Source organism: Corythoichthys intestinalis, chromosome 10 (assembly GCF_030265065.1).
Source record: "Corythoichthys intestinalis isolate RoL2023-P3 chromosome 10, ASM3026506v1, whole genome shotgun sequence".
NCBI lineage: Eukaryota > Metazoa > Chordata > Actinopteri > Syngnathiformes > Syngnathidae > Corythoichthys > Corythoichthys intestinalis.
In genome coordinates this window covers 17,008,834-17,027,402 of record NC_080404.1, presented here as the reverse complement: position 1 = coordinate 17,027,402, position 18,569 = coordinate 17,008,834, and the positions used below count along the sequence as shown (strand labels likewise).

General features: G+C 36.9%; 1 protein-coding gene across 8 annotated transcripts in view; it reads right to left on the bottom strand.

The window, feature by feature from the left end:
- Nucleotides 1-18,569, bottom strand: part of tasp1 (taspase, threonine aspartase, 1) — a 37,969-nt gene that overhangs the window by 5,581 nt on the left and 13,819 nt on the right. For 5 of the 8 annotated variants that reach the window (XM_057849122.1, XM_057849119.1, XM_057849118.1 and 2 more), the window contains exons 11-13: nt 18,419-18,529; nt 16,912-17,019; nt 16,287-16,360 (exon numbers count right to left, since the gene is read on the bottom strand). In XM_057849122.1, the coding sequence (XP_057705105.1) occupies nt 16,287-16,360; nt 16,912-17,019; nt 18,419-18,529 (293 nt within the window). Of the gene's footprint in view, nt 1-16,283; nt 16,361-16,911; nt 17,020-18,418; nt 18,530-18,569 lie in introns of those variants that run through there. The other 3 variants (XM_057849123.1, XM_057849124.1, XR_009064705.1) reach the window with 2 other exon arrangements.

The following is an 18,569-nucleotide window of genomic DNA, read 5'->3' as shown; positions in this document are numbered from 1 at the left end:
ATCGGATGAATGTCACTTTTTTCAAATACTTTCGCAATTAAACCTGAAGTTTTTTTAGGCATGTTGTAAGCAACAGTACAGACAGAATGGATGGCTATACCTTTACTATCAAGCAATAACTTGAGTGCTAATATCAGGGTTCCTACAGGTTTCCTCAAGTTAGCCTTTTTAAGACCATTTTTAAAAACTTAATAACTATTTCACAGCCATATCGACGAAGAAAAACAAAATCCGTAAATGTCTGTTCATTTATTTCTCGAAAGTGGAGATGTGGAATGTGTGCAGGATGTCAAAATGCAGCGTATTGAATAGGCTACTCACGCAAGAAATAATAATGAATACATTTTAAGCCCTGGATATGAAAATTATATAGTTTTTCAAGACTTTTTAGGGTATTATTTCCAAATTCATAAATTCAATGCTTTTAAGACTTTTTATGACCTCACGGGAACCCTGTAGTTTGTTTCTCCAAAACACAATACAAACGGACACTTAAGACACTGATTAGCATAATCGTAAATTAGATTAGCGCTTCGTGCTAAGTAGTAACGTCTCAACAACAAAGAATATAAACAATACAATTGGCTTCATTTACTCACCTCTGATGGAGGCACACTGGATCTAACAACACAAAAGACAAACTCTTGACCATTCGTAATACTATTGATTCAGCAACCCTACCGGAGTGTAGCAGTGAACGCTCTCTCTTGCTCTAATCACTGGCGTGCGCGCGCAGCCTCACATTACACAAAAAACAAGGACCCACACCAAGGGCGTAGGTTTGGTCTTAAAATTGGTAGGGATGATATAACAGCATAACCTGCATGTACATTTTTTGCTGGGGACGGGACATTAATCAGACCAAATACTGGACTGTCTCAGAAAATTAGAATACACAATATTCTAATTTTTTGAAAAAAATTAGAATATTGTGTATTCTAATTTTCTGAGACAGTCCAGTATATTTGGTGAATGGGGGTCAAGGCTACATTTCTCACCAATATGAACCTAATTAATTGATAGGCTAAATGATTAATGCAAAATAAATCTGTATTGACCTATACTTTTACACTGCAAATTTATAACTTCTTAATCTGATATTTTTTGTCAAATCTAGTCAAATGATTTTTCTCCATCTTTTTTTTGAGTGTTAAAGGCTAGTTAACAGATTAATGCGTCAGATTCTTCCACTTACTTTAAGTAAATATTACTATTTGTTCGTATTGAGCCCATACATCTAAAGGTTGGTCATTTTTCACCTAAATCAAGAAAAAAAATCTTTCAAATAATGTTTTGAACAATATTCTTGAATTAAGACCATTTCTGACAAACAAGTTTTTCTTTTAAAATTAAATATACAAACATTTTGCTTAAAATAGGTCTGTTAAGCTTATTTTCAGCTAGCTGTTTTTCTTATTTCAAGAAATCTCAGTGAGTAAAATTGACTTGAAGCACTGTAGCAGTAGCAAAATTAGTGAAGTGTTCTCAACCTCCACAACATTAACCTCTTTTTACATGACTTACAGTGGCTGCTGGCAAAAACAAAAACAAAAAACCTTCTAATATCCCTCGTCTTTGAAGGGGGCGGGGGAGGCGGAATGCTATATTTCTTATTTCTGTCGGGCTGTCAATGGGTGTGTGTGTTTGGGGGGGGGGGTCAAGTCATCAGCCAATCAAAATTGAGTTTGAGGGGAAAAAATGGACTGGAACATTCAGCGAGTGAAAAGGGGTCAGTGTAAGTCTGAACATAATGAAAGTACTGTAATTCACTTAATAATGGTAGGATTAATTCTATTCTTACAACATATAAAAAGACAATCTAAATGACCTATATAACTGAAGTCATTATCTAATGCAAATAAGGTTGCTTAAAAGTTGGTGGGGATAATTTGAGCATCCTGAAAAGTTGCGAGTGTTATGTCCCTACCGCCCCTATGCAAACCTACACCCTTGACCCAAACGGGACTGGTCAGAGCTGTCAGCAAAAATCGATTATCAAATTCGTTGGCAACTAATTTATTAATCAATTTTAATGGATTAGCTGTTGCAGCCTTACTGATGTGGCAACCTGACACAATGGCTGCTGCGAACAGGTAGGGGGGAAAACAGCTAGACAACTGAGCAAGCACTCTACAATGCTAACAACATGTTGCTCATTCCAAAACTCTGCCTATGTGGTTAGAAAGAATAGGTGGTTATTTATAGTCAGAAAATAACAGAGAGGATGGCTGGTTATAGTCAGAAAACAACCATGTTGAAGCCGTATTTGTAAACAGTGCGATGGATGCATGTGTCCATTACAATTTAACTTATTTATGTGCTTGTGTAAAAAGAGCACAAAAAAAGGGATCTGCTCAAGTAAAAGTACTGTTGCACTGATGAAATTTTATCGGTTTATTTTATTTGGTATTGATGTAAAAATCTACTCAAAAGTGCATTTTAAATGTACTCAAAGCAAACATAACTTAGTTCCTTCTATTGTGTGTCTGAAAAGGGTACAACAAAACTTTTTGTACAAAATGCCACTTTTTCAAACAGTTGTACAAAATAGTCATAGCAACTACTTATAATATAAGCATAACAGTAATGGTACCCTTTTAGCAAAATGAGTACTGTTCTCATTGTGATGTAAACTATGGTAGCAATGCTAATTAGCGACATTATGTCCCCCGAGAGCAGTCACTCCATCTTTTACCAAGGCAGGCTTGACACTAACTTACAGGTGGTTGCAATTACTAATTGTAGAAATTGTTTTTTTCTATGTTGTAAACTACCTTAACATTGTCAAACTGTGATGGGTGGGGGTCTCATAAATGTTAAGTTATATTAGAAACTTTGGGGGGTACTTGAAGACATCCCAGATTCCAAAATCTCATTTCAGGGAGATATTTATTGACCCTATCCAAACCGTCCACTCATCCCTCCAAGCGACCCCAGACCTACACACTTAAGGCCATATAATTTCACCAAGGTTTTATAATTAATTCATTTTTAATAACAATATATAGGAATTTATAAGAATTTATTTTTTAATAAGAATTTAATAACTTATAAATGTATTACAGCTGAAACGAATACTCGAGCTGATCCGAGTAATTTTATACACCTCGAGGAATCGTTTAATTTTGCCAGCTCTAAGCATCACGTTTTGCCCGGACTACTTTTAATGCGGCACAACGCGCTGACGTCACGTGCGTCGAGGAAGAACCAATTAAAAAAAAAAAAAAAAAAAAAACCTTACTGCAGCCGACAGCCGCTACAAACTACGCCGACGTTGCTATAAACTACACTACCTGCTACGGTGGTAACAGTTAGCATCTGATGCGTCTCATAGATATCACATGTATGTAAAACTAGATGCAAAATGACAGACTCGGCAGCATTGCTCAGCGCTAATAAATAAGATTCACATTACTGTCACTCATTCACGTAACGTTAGCCCTGCGAAGGGCTAGGTTTCTATTAATTATGACCACTGTCAATGTGTGGCTAACGTGTCTTACATACAGGATTTATTTAATCTATGAAAACATAGCACTGTAGAGTGATGAGGGTTCAAGATAAAAACTTAATAAAACTAACTGTCAATTTTAGCTCTGTAGTCGTTGCTGGATAAAACACAAAGTAGCACTGGTTCCTAATGTGCTCCAATACAGCAGGTATCATACATTTATTCGGAACACTACAAGAATTCAAAATCCTATCAGGACTTACAGTTTAGACTAACTTACAACTTAACTATAACTTAAAAATAGCTTGACACAAATGGAAATTCAATTGGTACATGTGGGAAAAGCACCTACAGTGGGGCAAATAAGTATTTAGTGAACCACCAATTGTGCAAGTTCTTCTACTTGAAAAGATTAGAGAGGCCTGTAATTGTCAACATGGGTAAACCTCAACCATGAGGACAGAATGTGGAAAAATACAGAAAATCGCATTGTTTGATTTTTAAAGAATTTATTATTTCAAAGTTAGACTGGAAAATAAGTATTTGGTCACCTACAAACAAGCAAGATTTCTGGCTGTCAAAGAGGTCTAACTTCTTCTAACGAGGTCTAACGAGGCTCCACTCGTTACCTGTATTAATGGCACCTGTTTTAACTCATTTTCGGTATAAAAGACACCTGTCTACAACCTCAGTCAGTCACAATCCAAACTCCTCTATGGCCAAGACCAAAGAGCTGTCGAAGGACACCAGAGACAAAATTGTAGATCTGCATCAGGCTGGGATGACTGAATCTGCAATAGTTAAAACGCTTGGTGTAAAGAAATCAAATGTGAGAGCAATTATTAGAAAATGGAAGACATACAAGACCACTGATAATCTCCCTCGATCTGGGGCTCCATGCAAGATCTCACCCCGTGGCGTCAAAATAATAACAAGTACGATGAGCAAAAAAATCCCAGAACCCAGTGAATGACCTACAGAGAGCTGGGACCACAGTAATAAAGGCTACTGTCAGTGACACAATGCACCGCCAGGGACTCAAATCCTGCACTGCCAGACATGTCCCCCTGCTGAAGAAAGTACACGTCCAGGCGCGTCTGCAGTTGGCTAGAGAGCATTTGAATGATCCAGAAGAGGACTGGGAGAATATGTTATGGTCAGTTGAAACCAAAATAGAACTTTTTGGTAGAAACACAGGTTCTCGTGTTTGGGGGAGAAAGAATACTGAATTGCATCCGAAGAACAGCATACCCACTGTGAAGCATGGGGGTGGAAACATCATGCTTTGGGGCTGCTTTTCTGCAAAGGGACAAGGACGACTGATCTGTGTAAAGGAAAGAATGAATGGGGCCATGTATCGAGAGATTATGAGTGAAAATCTCCTTCCATCAGCAAGGGCATTGAAGATGAGACGTGGCTGGGTCTTTCAGCATGACAATGATCCCAAACATACATTCAGGGCAACAAAGGAGTGGCTTCGTAAGAAGTATTTCAAGGTCCTGGAGTGGCCTAGCCAGTCTCCAGATCTCAACCCCATAGAAAATCTGTGGAGGGAGTTGAAAGTCCGTGTTGCCCAACAACAGCCCCAAAACATCACTGCTCTAGAGGAGATCTGCATGGAGGAATGGGCCAAAATACCAGCAACAGTGTTTGAAAAGCTTGTGAAGAGTTACAGAAAAAGTTTGGCCTCTGTTATTGTCAACAAAGGGTACATAACAAAGTATTGAGATGAACTTTTGCTATTGACCAAATACTTATTTTCCACCATGATTTGCAAATAAATTATTTAAAAATCAAACAATGTGATGTTCTGTTTTTCTTCCCACATTCTGTCTAGGCATGTGCCGGTTACCGGTTTCACGGTTTACCGCAGTGTGAAAACGTTGCGGTTTCAAAACCACTAAAATTTTCCGTCAGACCGTAGTACGGTATTCGCCATTTTTCATGTGTCAAAAATGCTGCCAGAAGTGGCGTGGCGCGGCAGCGCTCACCCCCTCCCGTTTGTTTCTGTGTGAAAGTGACGCTAAACAGCAAGCAAACCCAAAAACAAATACTCCAATCATAAGTCGTTCTTTTCTTCAATTTATTGAGCTCTCAAATCGTGGTAAGTGTAATATACAAAATAAATACATTTAAAACGTTGTACAATTGTATTTTGCCATGTGTGAGACGTGAGTAGCTTCAACAGATTAGCACCATGGAAAAGTTCGCTAAAAACAAAACACACATTTTCCTTTCAAATTCGATATACGCACTAACTAAAAGCTTACAAAGATGAATGTTAGCCTAGGCTTAGCTGGAAGAGCAATTTCGTCGAGTGTTACAGCCGCAGAGTGAGAAAACAAGCTTGATTTGCTTGAATGAAGGGGGGAAAAAGGCATAGCATCAAAGATCGTTAATTGACGAAAGATGATCTTGCCCTAAGCACAAATCCACGTTTGTTAGCTCAAAAAGAGGTCTCACTCCCAATGTTTTTTTTTTTTTTTTTAGATGAAACCTTTCCACAACAATATTTACATTTTAACTAACTTTTACATTTTTAACTAACTTATACTAACTTGTACATTTTTAACTAACTTATTAACTTATGAATTCTTTATGTTCTTTTTAACACAAAGGCATGACCAGATTTGACAGTGGCTGAAAATGGCAAAACTTCACTTGAGCTTTTCCATCCTCAAAAAAAAAAAAAAAAAAAAAAAGTCATGCAGTATACATTTTTAAAAAAAATTATTCAGAAATGTTTTTACTTTTTTACAGAAATTATTTTGTTCTTGCTCTAATCTTAAGCAACTTGAGCTGTGGCTGTGGGTATAGTCTATTAGTTATATTTTAATTTTATTTAAAATGTTGTTTTTTTATTGATAATGTATTTATTTTAACAATATATTCATGTTCCAATTTGCAACTATGTTCTGAAAAACAAAAAAAAAATCCTTTCAATGGAAAAAAGTTATTTTTTTTAACCCATACATCTCAAAATAACACATTTTGTAGCTATAATTGCAATACCGTGATACCGTGAAACCGCGGTATTTTTGCTCACGGTTATCGTACCGTCAAAATCTCATACCGGCACATGCCTAATTCTGTCTCATTGTTGAGGTTTACCCATGTTGACAATTACAGGCCTCTCTAATATTTTCAAGTGGGAGAACTTGCACAATTAGTGGTTGACTAAATACTTACTTGCCCCACTGTAACTTTTAAGTGTTGTGTGTTATCAAGCGTAATGACATTTTTAGGTAAGAAATATATATATACAGTGCCTTGCAAAAGTATTCGGCCCCCTTGAACCTTGCAACCTTTCGCCACATTTCAGGCTTCAAACATAAAGATATAAAATTTTTAATTTTTTGTCAAGAATCAACAACAAGTGGGACACAATCGTGAAGTGGAACAAAATTTATTGGATAATTTAAACTTTTTTAACAAATAAAAAACTGAAAAGTGGGGCGTGCAATATTATTCGGCCCCCTTGCGTTAATACTTTGTAGCGCCACCTTTTGCTCCAATTACAGCTGCAAGTCGCTTGGGGTATGTTTCTATCAGTTTTGCACATCGAGAGACTGACATTCTTGCCCATTCTTCCTTGCAATACAGCTCAAGCTCAGTGAGGTTGGATGGAGAGTGTGAACAGCAGACTTCAGCTCTTTCCACAGATTCTCGATTGGATTCAGGTCTGGACTTTGACTTGGCCATTCTAACACCTGGATACGTTTATTTTTTAACCATTCCATTGTAGATTTGGCTTTATGTTTTGGATCATTGTCCTGTTGGAAGATAAATCTCCGTCTCAGTCTCAGGTCTTGTGCAGATACCAACAGGTTTTCTTCCAGAATGTTCCTGTATTTGGCTGCATCCATCTTCCCGTCAATTTTAACCATCTTCCCTGTCCCTGCTGAAGAAAAGCAGGCCCAAACCATGATGCTGCCACCACCATGTTTGACAGTGGGGATGGTGTGTTCAGGGTGATGAGCTGTGTTGCTTTTACGCCAAACATATCGTTTTGCATTGTGGCCAAAAAGTTCAATTTTGGTTTCATCTGACCAGAGCACCTTCTTCCACATGTTTGGTGTGTCTCCCAGGTGGCTTGTGGCAAACTTTAAACGAGACTTTTTATGCTTATCTTTGACAAATGGCTTTCTTCTTGCCACTCTTCCATAAAGGCCAGATTTGTGCAGTATACGACTGATTGTTGTCCTATGGACAGACTCTCCCACCTCAGCTGTAGATCTCTGCAGTTCATCCAGAGTGATCATGGGCCTCTTGGCTGCATCTCTGATCAGTTTTCTCTTTGTTTGAGAAGAAAGTTTGGAAGGACGGCCGGGTCTTGGTAGATTTGCAGTGGTCTGATGCTCCTTCCATTTCTATATGATGGCTTGCACAGTGCTCCTTGAGATGTTTAAAGCTTGGGAAATCTTTTTGTATCCAAATCCGGCTTTAAACTTCTCCACAACAGTATCTCGGACCTGCCTGGTGTGTTCCTTAGTTTTCATAATGCTCTCTGCACTTTAAACAGAACCCTGAGACTATCACAGAGCAGGTGCATTTATACGGAGACTTGATTACACACAGGTGGATTCTATTTATCATCATCGGTCATTTAGGACAACATTGGATCATTCAGAGATCCTCACTGAACTTCTGGAGTGAGTTTGCTGCACTGAAAGTAAAGGGGCCGAATAATATTGCACGCCCCACTTTTCAGTTTTTTTGTTAAAAAAGTTTAAATTATCCAATAAATGTTGTTCCACTTCACGATTGTGTCCCACTTGTTGTTGATTCTTGACAAAAAAATTAAATTTCATATCTTTATGTTTGAAGCCTGAAATGTGGCGAAAGGTTGCAAGATTCAAGGGGGCCGAATACTTTTGCAAGGCACTGTATATTTTTTAGAAGATCTAGAAGTTTTTTTGAGTGAAAGCAGAGAATTAGTCTTTTTTTAAATTCTAGTCACATCTGAGATGCAATTGTTGCCCGTTTTCAACAATGTACATCGAAACTAAAGACGTTGATTGACTGAAAATGGTTCAATATTAGATGAAATGTCTTGTTTTCTCATGTTTATAATTGCTCTTTACCTAAAAAAAATGTTTTATTACTCCATTAATCGATAATTTTCAGTTGATTACTAGATTACAAAAATTTTCCAAAGCTGCAGCTCTAAAATGTATTAACAAATTTCTATAATAATTAATAAATAAAAGGTTTTCAACAATTTTGAAAGAACATTGACAGACAAGCACATAATTGTACAGTCTACAATGACATCATTTTACTCAGCAGGAAAACAGTACTTTTCAATTAATTAAACTCACCTGGACGCCACAAACTGTATGTAAAACGTTTTCCAAGTGTTTAAGACGACACTCACCACGCTAAATGCTAAAGCGAATGCTGTGCTATTGCTACAAGTTACATTTAGTGTATTATGATCACTCAGCACAGACCGGTAAAGGCTAAAGCAACATGGTATATCAAGCGAAGATAAAAAAACAAAACTTACCATTAGCACCTGACATGGGTTTCACAAAAGGCAAATCTGGAGAGGACCGGTGAGTAGCATGGTGCAGCACATTACATGAGTGGCACAACCAAACAGTGCTACGACGTTTGCCAACTACAAACTATATTACATACAATAAGAACATATCGAACATTGTGAACTTATGACGGACTGTGGAATTTTCATCTAGCTCTCGTCAGACGAAAACTGGCATCCGTCTTGTTATGTTTTAGTCTCCTAAGACATTTTTTAACTTGTCATCATCACGTTATCATCATGAAAAAAATTGTTCGTTGATGAAAACAACACTGCATTATAGCTATGCAAAGTAAACTGAAAATTGAGGACTTGCAAACCAGCAGCGTGCTTACGTTCTTACGCAGTGAAGCGACCCCGTGACAAATCAAAAACCGTGTAAAAAAAACTTGAAAAAGATCTGAATTTGTGAGCGACAAACAACTTCATTAATGCCAAAAAGAGGCAAGACCAGCCACATGCTAACTCCAGATAGTACGCCAAAAAAACACTTTTAGCACACTGACTAACTCACTGTTGTGTTGCGGCTTCCACATTCTTTGAATGTGATATTTATTACCAAGACTAAACGGATTACAAAAGCAAAACATAAAAGACTGAGACAATTGTCATTAAAAAAAAAACTACACTATTTCAAAGGGACTTGCATTGCATGCTATCTGTTTTTTTTTCTTGCCTTAGTTTGGACTGCAGAAGCTTTATAGTGGTAATGATGTTCAGGAAGAGGGAATGTCTAGTTGGAGGGAGGTGGTAACATATTTTACATTTCTCTTTCATCTTCACAATCATGCTTCGCCAAGGACGAAAAGTGTTCCAGCAATGTCACTGCCTGTCCATGCAGTGATGTCCAGTGTAAATTTGCAACCATCTCAACCAGGGATGTCCCCGATCCGATCCCGTGATCGGAAATCGGGCCATTTTTAGAGGGATCGGAATCAAGTGAAAAGGATTGGGTTTTTAATTCAATAAAAGATATATATTCTTAAGGGCTAAAAAGTAACAAAATAATTCAGTAATATAATTGCATTGCCAAAATAAAAATATATACTGTACGTAATATATAGGGTAACACTGTAATGTACTGTACATTAAAAATGATCCAGTGTAAAGGCTCTTTATAGGGTAGCAATTTGCAAAAAACAAACTGTAGTAAAATTGATCATATGTCAAGTCACCATTTTGCATTATAGGGGAACAACTGTTCAGCATCATGGGTATAACTTACACATCCACAAAAACAGTTTAAATTGTTTAAAGAGAAACCACTCTTACAACAAAAGCTTTTAATCGATGCCCTTTTCTTTGGCCTAAACTGACTGGCGAGGAAACAGATGCCCTTAACTTTGGCATTCATTCAGCAAGAGAATATGTTGGCAGCGTTTCGAGGCCCAGCAGAGATGTAAAGGCTCGAGTTTTGTTTTGCACCCACAATGTTGGCTTGAGGTACTGGACAGCCAGCTGCTTTGGCGTGTGGATGTTGAAAGAAACAGATGTACATCTCAGCTTTGTAGCCTCCGTCAACATGCTGCTTATCAGTCACTATCGTAATACCACAATATTTGCTGCAAAAGCTTTAGACACGCCTAATTAATACCACTGCTGTGAATAGAAAGAAAGTGAATTACTGCACGTCATCACGAGATACTGTGATTCTCTGGGCGAGAAAGCTTTCAGCTAACTTATCTCTTATGATACTTATGAGTAAAAGTATTGCCTGAAAGGAGGACGGTTGTGTAAATGAAGACAGATACTGTACCCAGAGTCTTGAGAAAAGTGAAGAGCGATAGGAGAGTGCTCAGCAGGACATAGTAAGACCAACGCTTTGAAATCTGAACCAACCTTGAACAACAGTGGCCTCTCATTCAGTCAGGGAATCATCAATATGATTGGTGCTTAAAGCAATAAAACCACAAAATTAACACTCTGTTGTTTTAGGAACTAAATGAAATCACACAACTGCCTTTTTTTCAACATTTGTAAATTACAGGCATGAAAATGAGTCATGGGTTAAAAGGTGAGAAGGGTGTGGAGGAAACATGTTCCGGTACACTAGGGCTGTCCCAAACGACAAATTTTCTCCTGATTAGTCAGATGACTATTTTTACGATTAGTCGACTAATCTAATTTATAATTATTTTTTTTAAAACTAATTTAGCAATGAAATTTTTGTTGATGCTTATTAATACACAAAACATGGAACACTTAAAGTACAAATAAACATGTAAATAATAATTACCGTAATTTCCCGAATATAAGGCGCACCCGTGTATAATGCGCACCCCAAATTTACTTGTAAAATCTAGGGAAAATTATTGTACCCGTTTATAACGCGCACCCTAATTTTAGAAGAAAACAGAGCTTGTGTACAGATACAGAGATGTCATTTTACTGACTGGTGAAACACAGCACAAGCATAGCACATTGGTAGTTCAAAACATTACCGTAAACTGACAATATTTACGGTAATAATATGATTTGACAACTTCTCCAACTTACCAGAATCTAGGAGAAAACAAAACAGATGTGACTTTTCTTTTAAAGGCTGCTGTATAACTTGCTCGTTTCCTCATGATGAATAAATGTTTCTTCCATGGATTGATACGGTAAAATGAAAGTGAGAACGTAAGTCGGAAATCCGTGAGAGCTCATAGCTGTCAACTCGACAGTAACAAAAGGAACTATTGTTATTTGGGTTTGAATTTCCCGAGGGACCGATATAGTTGACGGACATAGGAAGTGTGTGTCCTTACATTTGTTATAGTCCGAATTGCGGAGCTGCAATAAACGTCGACTCAAATGAGTTTAAGAAACTAAATTCTGTGCTTTATGAAGAGTGAAAAAAGCAGAATTTAACACAGACGAAATCATTCGGCCGATTAGAGTGAAGTATTACCGAAACAAAACGGTGACGTCACGTACCGTAATGGTCGGCAACGGGTCGCCGCATACGTTTCTTCAACACAACGTGGCCGTGTCAATGAAAAAAAATCGGTTTATATATATATATGTAATACATATATATTTCTGTCTCCATCCATGTACCCGTTTATAATGCGCACCATGAGTTTACAAGTTGATTTTGGGGAAAAAAAGTGCGCGTTATATTCGGGAAATTACGGTAAACACATATAAACTGAGGTCAAATGCTGATAGCATTTACTAGGGCAAAAGAATGGAATGTAAGAGATTCAGAACACTGACTTCGCCTTTCCAACATTATTCAAAACAATTCTTATAAAAAATCTAGCATTATTACTATAGTAGCTATACTAGTATGTATAATAGTATTATAATGATTATTCATTGACAATCATATTTTTCATAAAGGGTATCATTTCAAAGTTATTCTTAGTGTAGAATCTGAATTCTGTAGTATTATAGTATTTACATATTATAGTATTGGCCCTGATTATAAGACGACCCTCTCTTTTTCAAGACTCAAGTTAAAAAAAAAAAGATTTTTTTGAACACCAAATTAATTTCTATACATAAAATAATTACAGTACATCTGAAACAAATGATTATAACAATATATATGAGAGAAAAAGCATGTTATTTTGCCTCATTCAAATCTTAATACCTGAACATTTAAATATGTAAACTAAAGTGCAATCACATTCGTAAATGAATGGCTTCTGGTTTTTGAAATGTAACTAAACCAATCTATTGTGATAAACAACAAAATTGCAATAAATGCATTAACCATCAAAGTGAAGTCTAATTAACTGTAGTTTTGAAACAAATCTGAATAAGGAAAGACATTGCAATAAAATAATGCAATCTGGTTAAACAGATCTCAGAATAGCTGAGATCTCACATGACAGAACATCGCTCCAATGATATCTGGCGCCATCTAGCGTTGTTAATGGGTATATTGTCTGGACCACGAATAAAAGACAACCCCCTCTTTTTCAGTCTCATTTCAATGCAAAAAACACCGTCTTATATTCGGGCCAATACGGTAATTCAGAAGTATGTGGGGTGGTACTTATATGACGAACATGACGTGCTTTTATTTTGAAATGTTCACCAGAAGTATGTTTGCTAAACCGCTAACCGTAAACTTTACAGTCCGAACAAAAGCAGTTTTCGTCATAGCTTGTGGTGTGACTATGAGATTTTTTTCCATTTTTTCGTTTGCAAATGCTGTTAACCAGCGATTTTTCATGTTTGAAGTGTCACCTTTTAACTGTAAGTTTGCCTTTTGGAGAAGACTGCCAATGTTTTATGGCAGGCTAAATTAGGTTGTCTTCCCCCCCCCCATTAGTCTCAATGTAGCAACGCTAACGTACAGTGTTTAATATAGATGTGTTTCGTTATTTTGTATGTCTGAACTGTAATTCTGCAGTGTTTTGATGACCAATAAACATCTGCTAAAAGAACTGGTGTCTGTCATCCACACGCACGCACAAATGTATGCGGTGTACACGGTGATAAAACGCAGCCGTGAAAATTACCGCCCTCATTTTTATTTACCTTGCGATAAATGGACTCATTGCATATCGCGACAGGCTTAGCAGCTTCAATAAAACATGTCGTTAGTTCGTTAGTTAGTTAGTTAGTTAGATGGACCCCCCCACCCCTAAAAATTTTCTCCTCGGATCTGCACAATTCACGTAGGTCACCCTTTTTGACTTAAAAACTGTGAATTTCACCGAAAGGTGAGAGATTTTCATGCCTGAAATTAAATGTAAATTAAAATTTATTGAGCAGACAAAGTTAAGCAATACCGAATGTACAAATCTCCACTGCTGACTTGCAAAGATACATATTGAAGAAAGAAAAAAAAAAAACACTTTTCTTTCCTGTACTCAACCTTTATATGCCGTCTGCTCAACAGTCTACAGTCTGCTGTATTTATCGTCAAATATTTCCACACATAACTCTTCAGTCCAGAGCACCTGTTGTCATTAGACATGCACTTTTGGCAGGCCCTTAGTAGTGCACTTCTTATAAAAATACCCTAAATATGGATTTTAGGTGATCCGAAAAGCTGATGGAACTGCAAGCCATTTAATCAGTTCAAAAGAAAAAGTATCTTGAGCTGTCTTTCGTCTGCTGCCCTGTTTGATTGTTGCTCCTCCAGCCTGTATGTTTCTTTGTGGTACGACAAAGTAGCTTGGACAGCACATCTGGAAACTGGGATCAATCAGCTGCCAAATTTCTGTCTTTGATATGCTTCGTCAATGCTTGATGTTCACTTTTTGTTTTGTTTCTATGGTGACTCTTACCATGTTTATATATATTTTGTGAGTGTTCGTGTACAGACAGATCTATAAATATCAGGACATTTACACAATTCTCAAACTTTTGGCTTCGCCTTTTGAGTTTTTTGAGAGTTGTTACACAAAAATCTAGCGAACCCAATGGGCTAATATTTGTCTCATCAGAATCTGAATCTGAAATGCTGAACTCAAATAGTTGAAGTATAAAACTGACATCAGAGCCGAATCTGCAGCTCTGGACAACACTGCCCCAGAAGCTCCTACGAGACGTTACGGCAAGGGCGTAGGTTTGGTCTCAACATTGGTAGGAACGATATAACAGCATAACCTGCATGCATAACCTTTTGCTGGGGACGAGACATTAATAATACCAAACAGATTGGATAAACAGGGCAAAGGGCCACATTTCTCATGAATATGAACCTTATTAATTGATAGGCTAAATGATCAATGCAAAATAAATCTGTATCGACTGATAATAACTTTTACCTGCATTGGTTCAGGTCGATTCGATTCAAACCTTTGTTTTCCAAAACGTTTTATTAGCAAACATAATGAAAATATTTGACTTAATAATGGTAGCGTCAATTCTATCCTTACAACATATGGGAAGACAATCTAAATTCCCAACATAACTGAACTCATTTTATAATGCAAATAAGGTTGCTTAAAAGTTGGTTGGGGCAATTTTAGCATCCTGAAAAGTTGGTAGTGTTATGTCCCTACCATCCCTATGCAAACCTACGCCCTTGCGTGACGGGTTCCAAATCATTCTTCCTCAAGTTGTGATAACATATCTTCCTTATATGACGTACAAAAATATATAATCATGTAAATGTATAATCAAAAGGTTGATTTATTCACTTAATACAGTGGTACCTCTACATGCGAAGTTAATTCGTTGCAGGACCTTGTTATAAGTCGAAATGGTCGTATGTCGAGCATATGAATACATTATCATTCCATTAATTCATTCCGCAGTCCAAAAACCTACACTAAATCTTGAATAAATGCTGCTGGTATTATTACAAATAGCAATTAAACAGAGCATAACAAATAAATTATGAATAAAAATCAGAATATAAGAAAAGCAATAAAAATAATAATAATAATCATAATAATAATACCTGAAATAATGTAACAAATCGGGTTCTAATGTGGCGGATGTGTTTTGCGTGGTGTACTTGAACATACCGTGTGGCTGACTTGACAGAGTGAGAGCGGGCTTTTTACTTTCACTTTTCATGTTTAGCTGCAGCGGCAGGCATATTGTGTGCATAAGTTCTGAAATCAATCAATGATTAAAAACCTGACAAAGCTGGCATTTTTTACCCCAAGAACCTGCATGGATCTCACAAAAAAATTAAATCTGATATTTTGCAACTTCAATTTGGATTTTTCAAATGGAATTTGTGTCATTTGACCTGAATGAGAAAAATTAAAGGAGTCGAGTTTTGTGTGAAGGTGAATTACAAATTCTAAATTGAATTAGTCATACTCAGTTTTCAATGCAAATATTCAAATCAAACAATACAATTTCAAATTAGGTCATTCAAATACAGTTTTATATTTAAACTATTCAAGTTAAATACTGCATTTTTCAGAATATAAGTTGCGCCTTAGTACAAGTTGTACCAGCCAAAGAATGCAGATTCGATATATGTAGGTCACATTAACCAAAGAATGCAAAATGAAGAGGGGAGAGAAAAAATAAAATATATATATATATATATATATATATATATATATATATATATATATATATATATATATATATATATATATATATATATAAGACACACTCCAGTTAATAAGTTCAGATTTGGTTAATGATGGCACAAATATAAGCCCATAGAAACAGATATTAAAAAAAGGTAGTTGATTTATAATGCAAACTCACAATTTACACATATACACATTTTGAGAGTGCAGATTTTAGTTCAGGTAAGTTCAAGGACAAACTAAATGTCAACCACAAAGTTTCAAAGATGTAGTGTCACACCTGTGACAACTGTTTTAATGGCACAGATGTAATTAGGTGGTTTAACAATTTAAAAGCGCTCACCTTGGCTTTGCTATCTTGGGCAGACATGTAGCCTACACACATGCTCTCTGTGGTGTGGCTCCAAAGGAACTCCACTGGAAAAACACATGCAAATTAAGATTTAAAAAAAAAAAAAAAGACATAGCAGTGTGATCTTAAAACACAAAAGGGTTTTGTCAAGTTAATGACAAATAATGGTATAGAATTCAAACAATATTTAACCAAACTAAAAACAAATATATTTGCCAGGAAAGCCAGCTGTTGTGAAAGAGGGATTTAAAAAAAAAAAAAAAAAAAAAAAAAAAAGAAGTTACAGGTATGGAAACCAGATCCATCAGCACAATCAGCCAAACTGGTGCACATTCAGAAGGCCTGCTTGTTTTAAGATTAGCATTTGATTCCATAGTGGGAGGTCTTCATGAGATCTGAGAGGAAGGGTGTGAAACTAGAGCTTGATTGTGCAAGTTAAACAGACCACCCGCTAGGAAAGCCAGAGTGACTCCCCCCCCCCCACCACCACCTCTGAACTAACCCCACCACACCCTCCCTTCTATATAATTGTCCATATACATTAAATATTACCAGCCAAACCTTTGTATAACCTAAAATGAGGCATGACCAGGAATGAATATACCACATGTCTCACCTAGAGGACCCTGAACATTGGGAGACGGCTGAGGTTCCGCACATCTGCAGCACCGCAAGACAATTACTCCACCCAAAACTCGATCTTCACTGGCCAGAAAGGGTGAGCCTTATCATATAAAGAGTAATACATTTTAGTACCAAATTTTACCTCCGGTAGCAAAGATTCCTTACTACGTCACATGGAACTAGGCATGTGCCAGTTACTGGTTTCAAGGTTTACAGTGGTATGAAAACGTCATAGTTTTAAAATCACTAAAATTTTATGTCATAACGTAGTACGGTAATAGCCATTTTTTATGTCCCAAAAATGCAGCGACAAATCCGTGGCTTGGAGCGGCAGCGCTCACCCCTCACCCTCCGGTTGTTGCTCTGTCCTGTGTCTGTAGAATAGACACAACGGCTGAAGGTGTTGAAACTACACCTGAGCTTTTTTCCCTCCTCAAAAAAGTTGCTCGTATGGGAGTACTTCGGCTACCGAAAAGAAACAGATTGCCACGGCTTAGAGGAGAAAGGACAGCAGGACCTCCAACATGATTTCACATTAACGTGACCATCATCTGTCACTTTAAACAAAATTTAAGTAAACGCTATCATGAACGTTTCCCATCTAGCGATGGTAAAACAAATTCTATAACATAAGTTTGTTAACGAGGCAGATAACATGGCTAGTAAGCATGCCAAGACGGCTAACAAGTTCCCTCTCTACCATTAGCCTCTTTTGTAAAGTCTTCCGCTATTGGAAACATCTGTTCAAAATAACATTTTCATAATACAGCCTGTGGTGTTTTTTCTCGCTGGCAACTTTCTGTGTTGAGAGAGAGTGTGTGTGTGTGTGTATTATGAATAAATAATGATACAAGTCATACACACGTGCTCTGTCTTTTGCTCTCGCTCTCCATTAATATTCAACTAATTAATATTAATAGTAGAAGTGGTATGTGTTTTACAGAAAATCAATTTGATCACATATCGTTTGAGTTCGGTTCTATATTACCAAGGGTTCTTGTTCCAATGTAACTTGAGCTGTGGCTGTGGGTTTAGTCAATAGGTTCTATTTACTTCAATTTTTATTTAAAATATTTCAGTTATTTATTTTTTGTTTTATTTATTTTAAGAATATATTCATGTTGTTGTTCCAATTTGCAAATATGTTATGAAAAAAATGGAATGGAATGGAAAAAAGTATTATTTTATTAGCGTTATTATTAGCTATAACTGCAGTACCGTGATACAGCTGTATTTTTGCTTAAGGTTATCATACTGTCAAAATCTCATACCGGCACATGCCTACATGGAACAAATGTGTATTTATGAAAGAAGTGAGAATTTTTCATTTGATTCAGGTCTTCTCAATGGGGGCCATCCAACATTTGTTTGTTCCTTCTCTGTGTTCATCCTATAGGAAAATCAAGCTTTTCCCACAAATTCTCACCCTTGACTGACAGATCTGCATGCATATACAGTCACAGAGAAATGTGAATTGAATTTACATATGTGCAACTCACTGATGAACATGTTTTGCATTGCTTCCAGCAATGCCTGATGGGAATCTTCCGATTGCATAGCAGCGGAGCATTCCCGTGCCAGCATGGTGCGAATGAGATGCTCTCCACAGCCTACAGGAGACACAACGGAAGAGGTCAAAAACAATACACA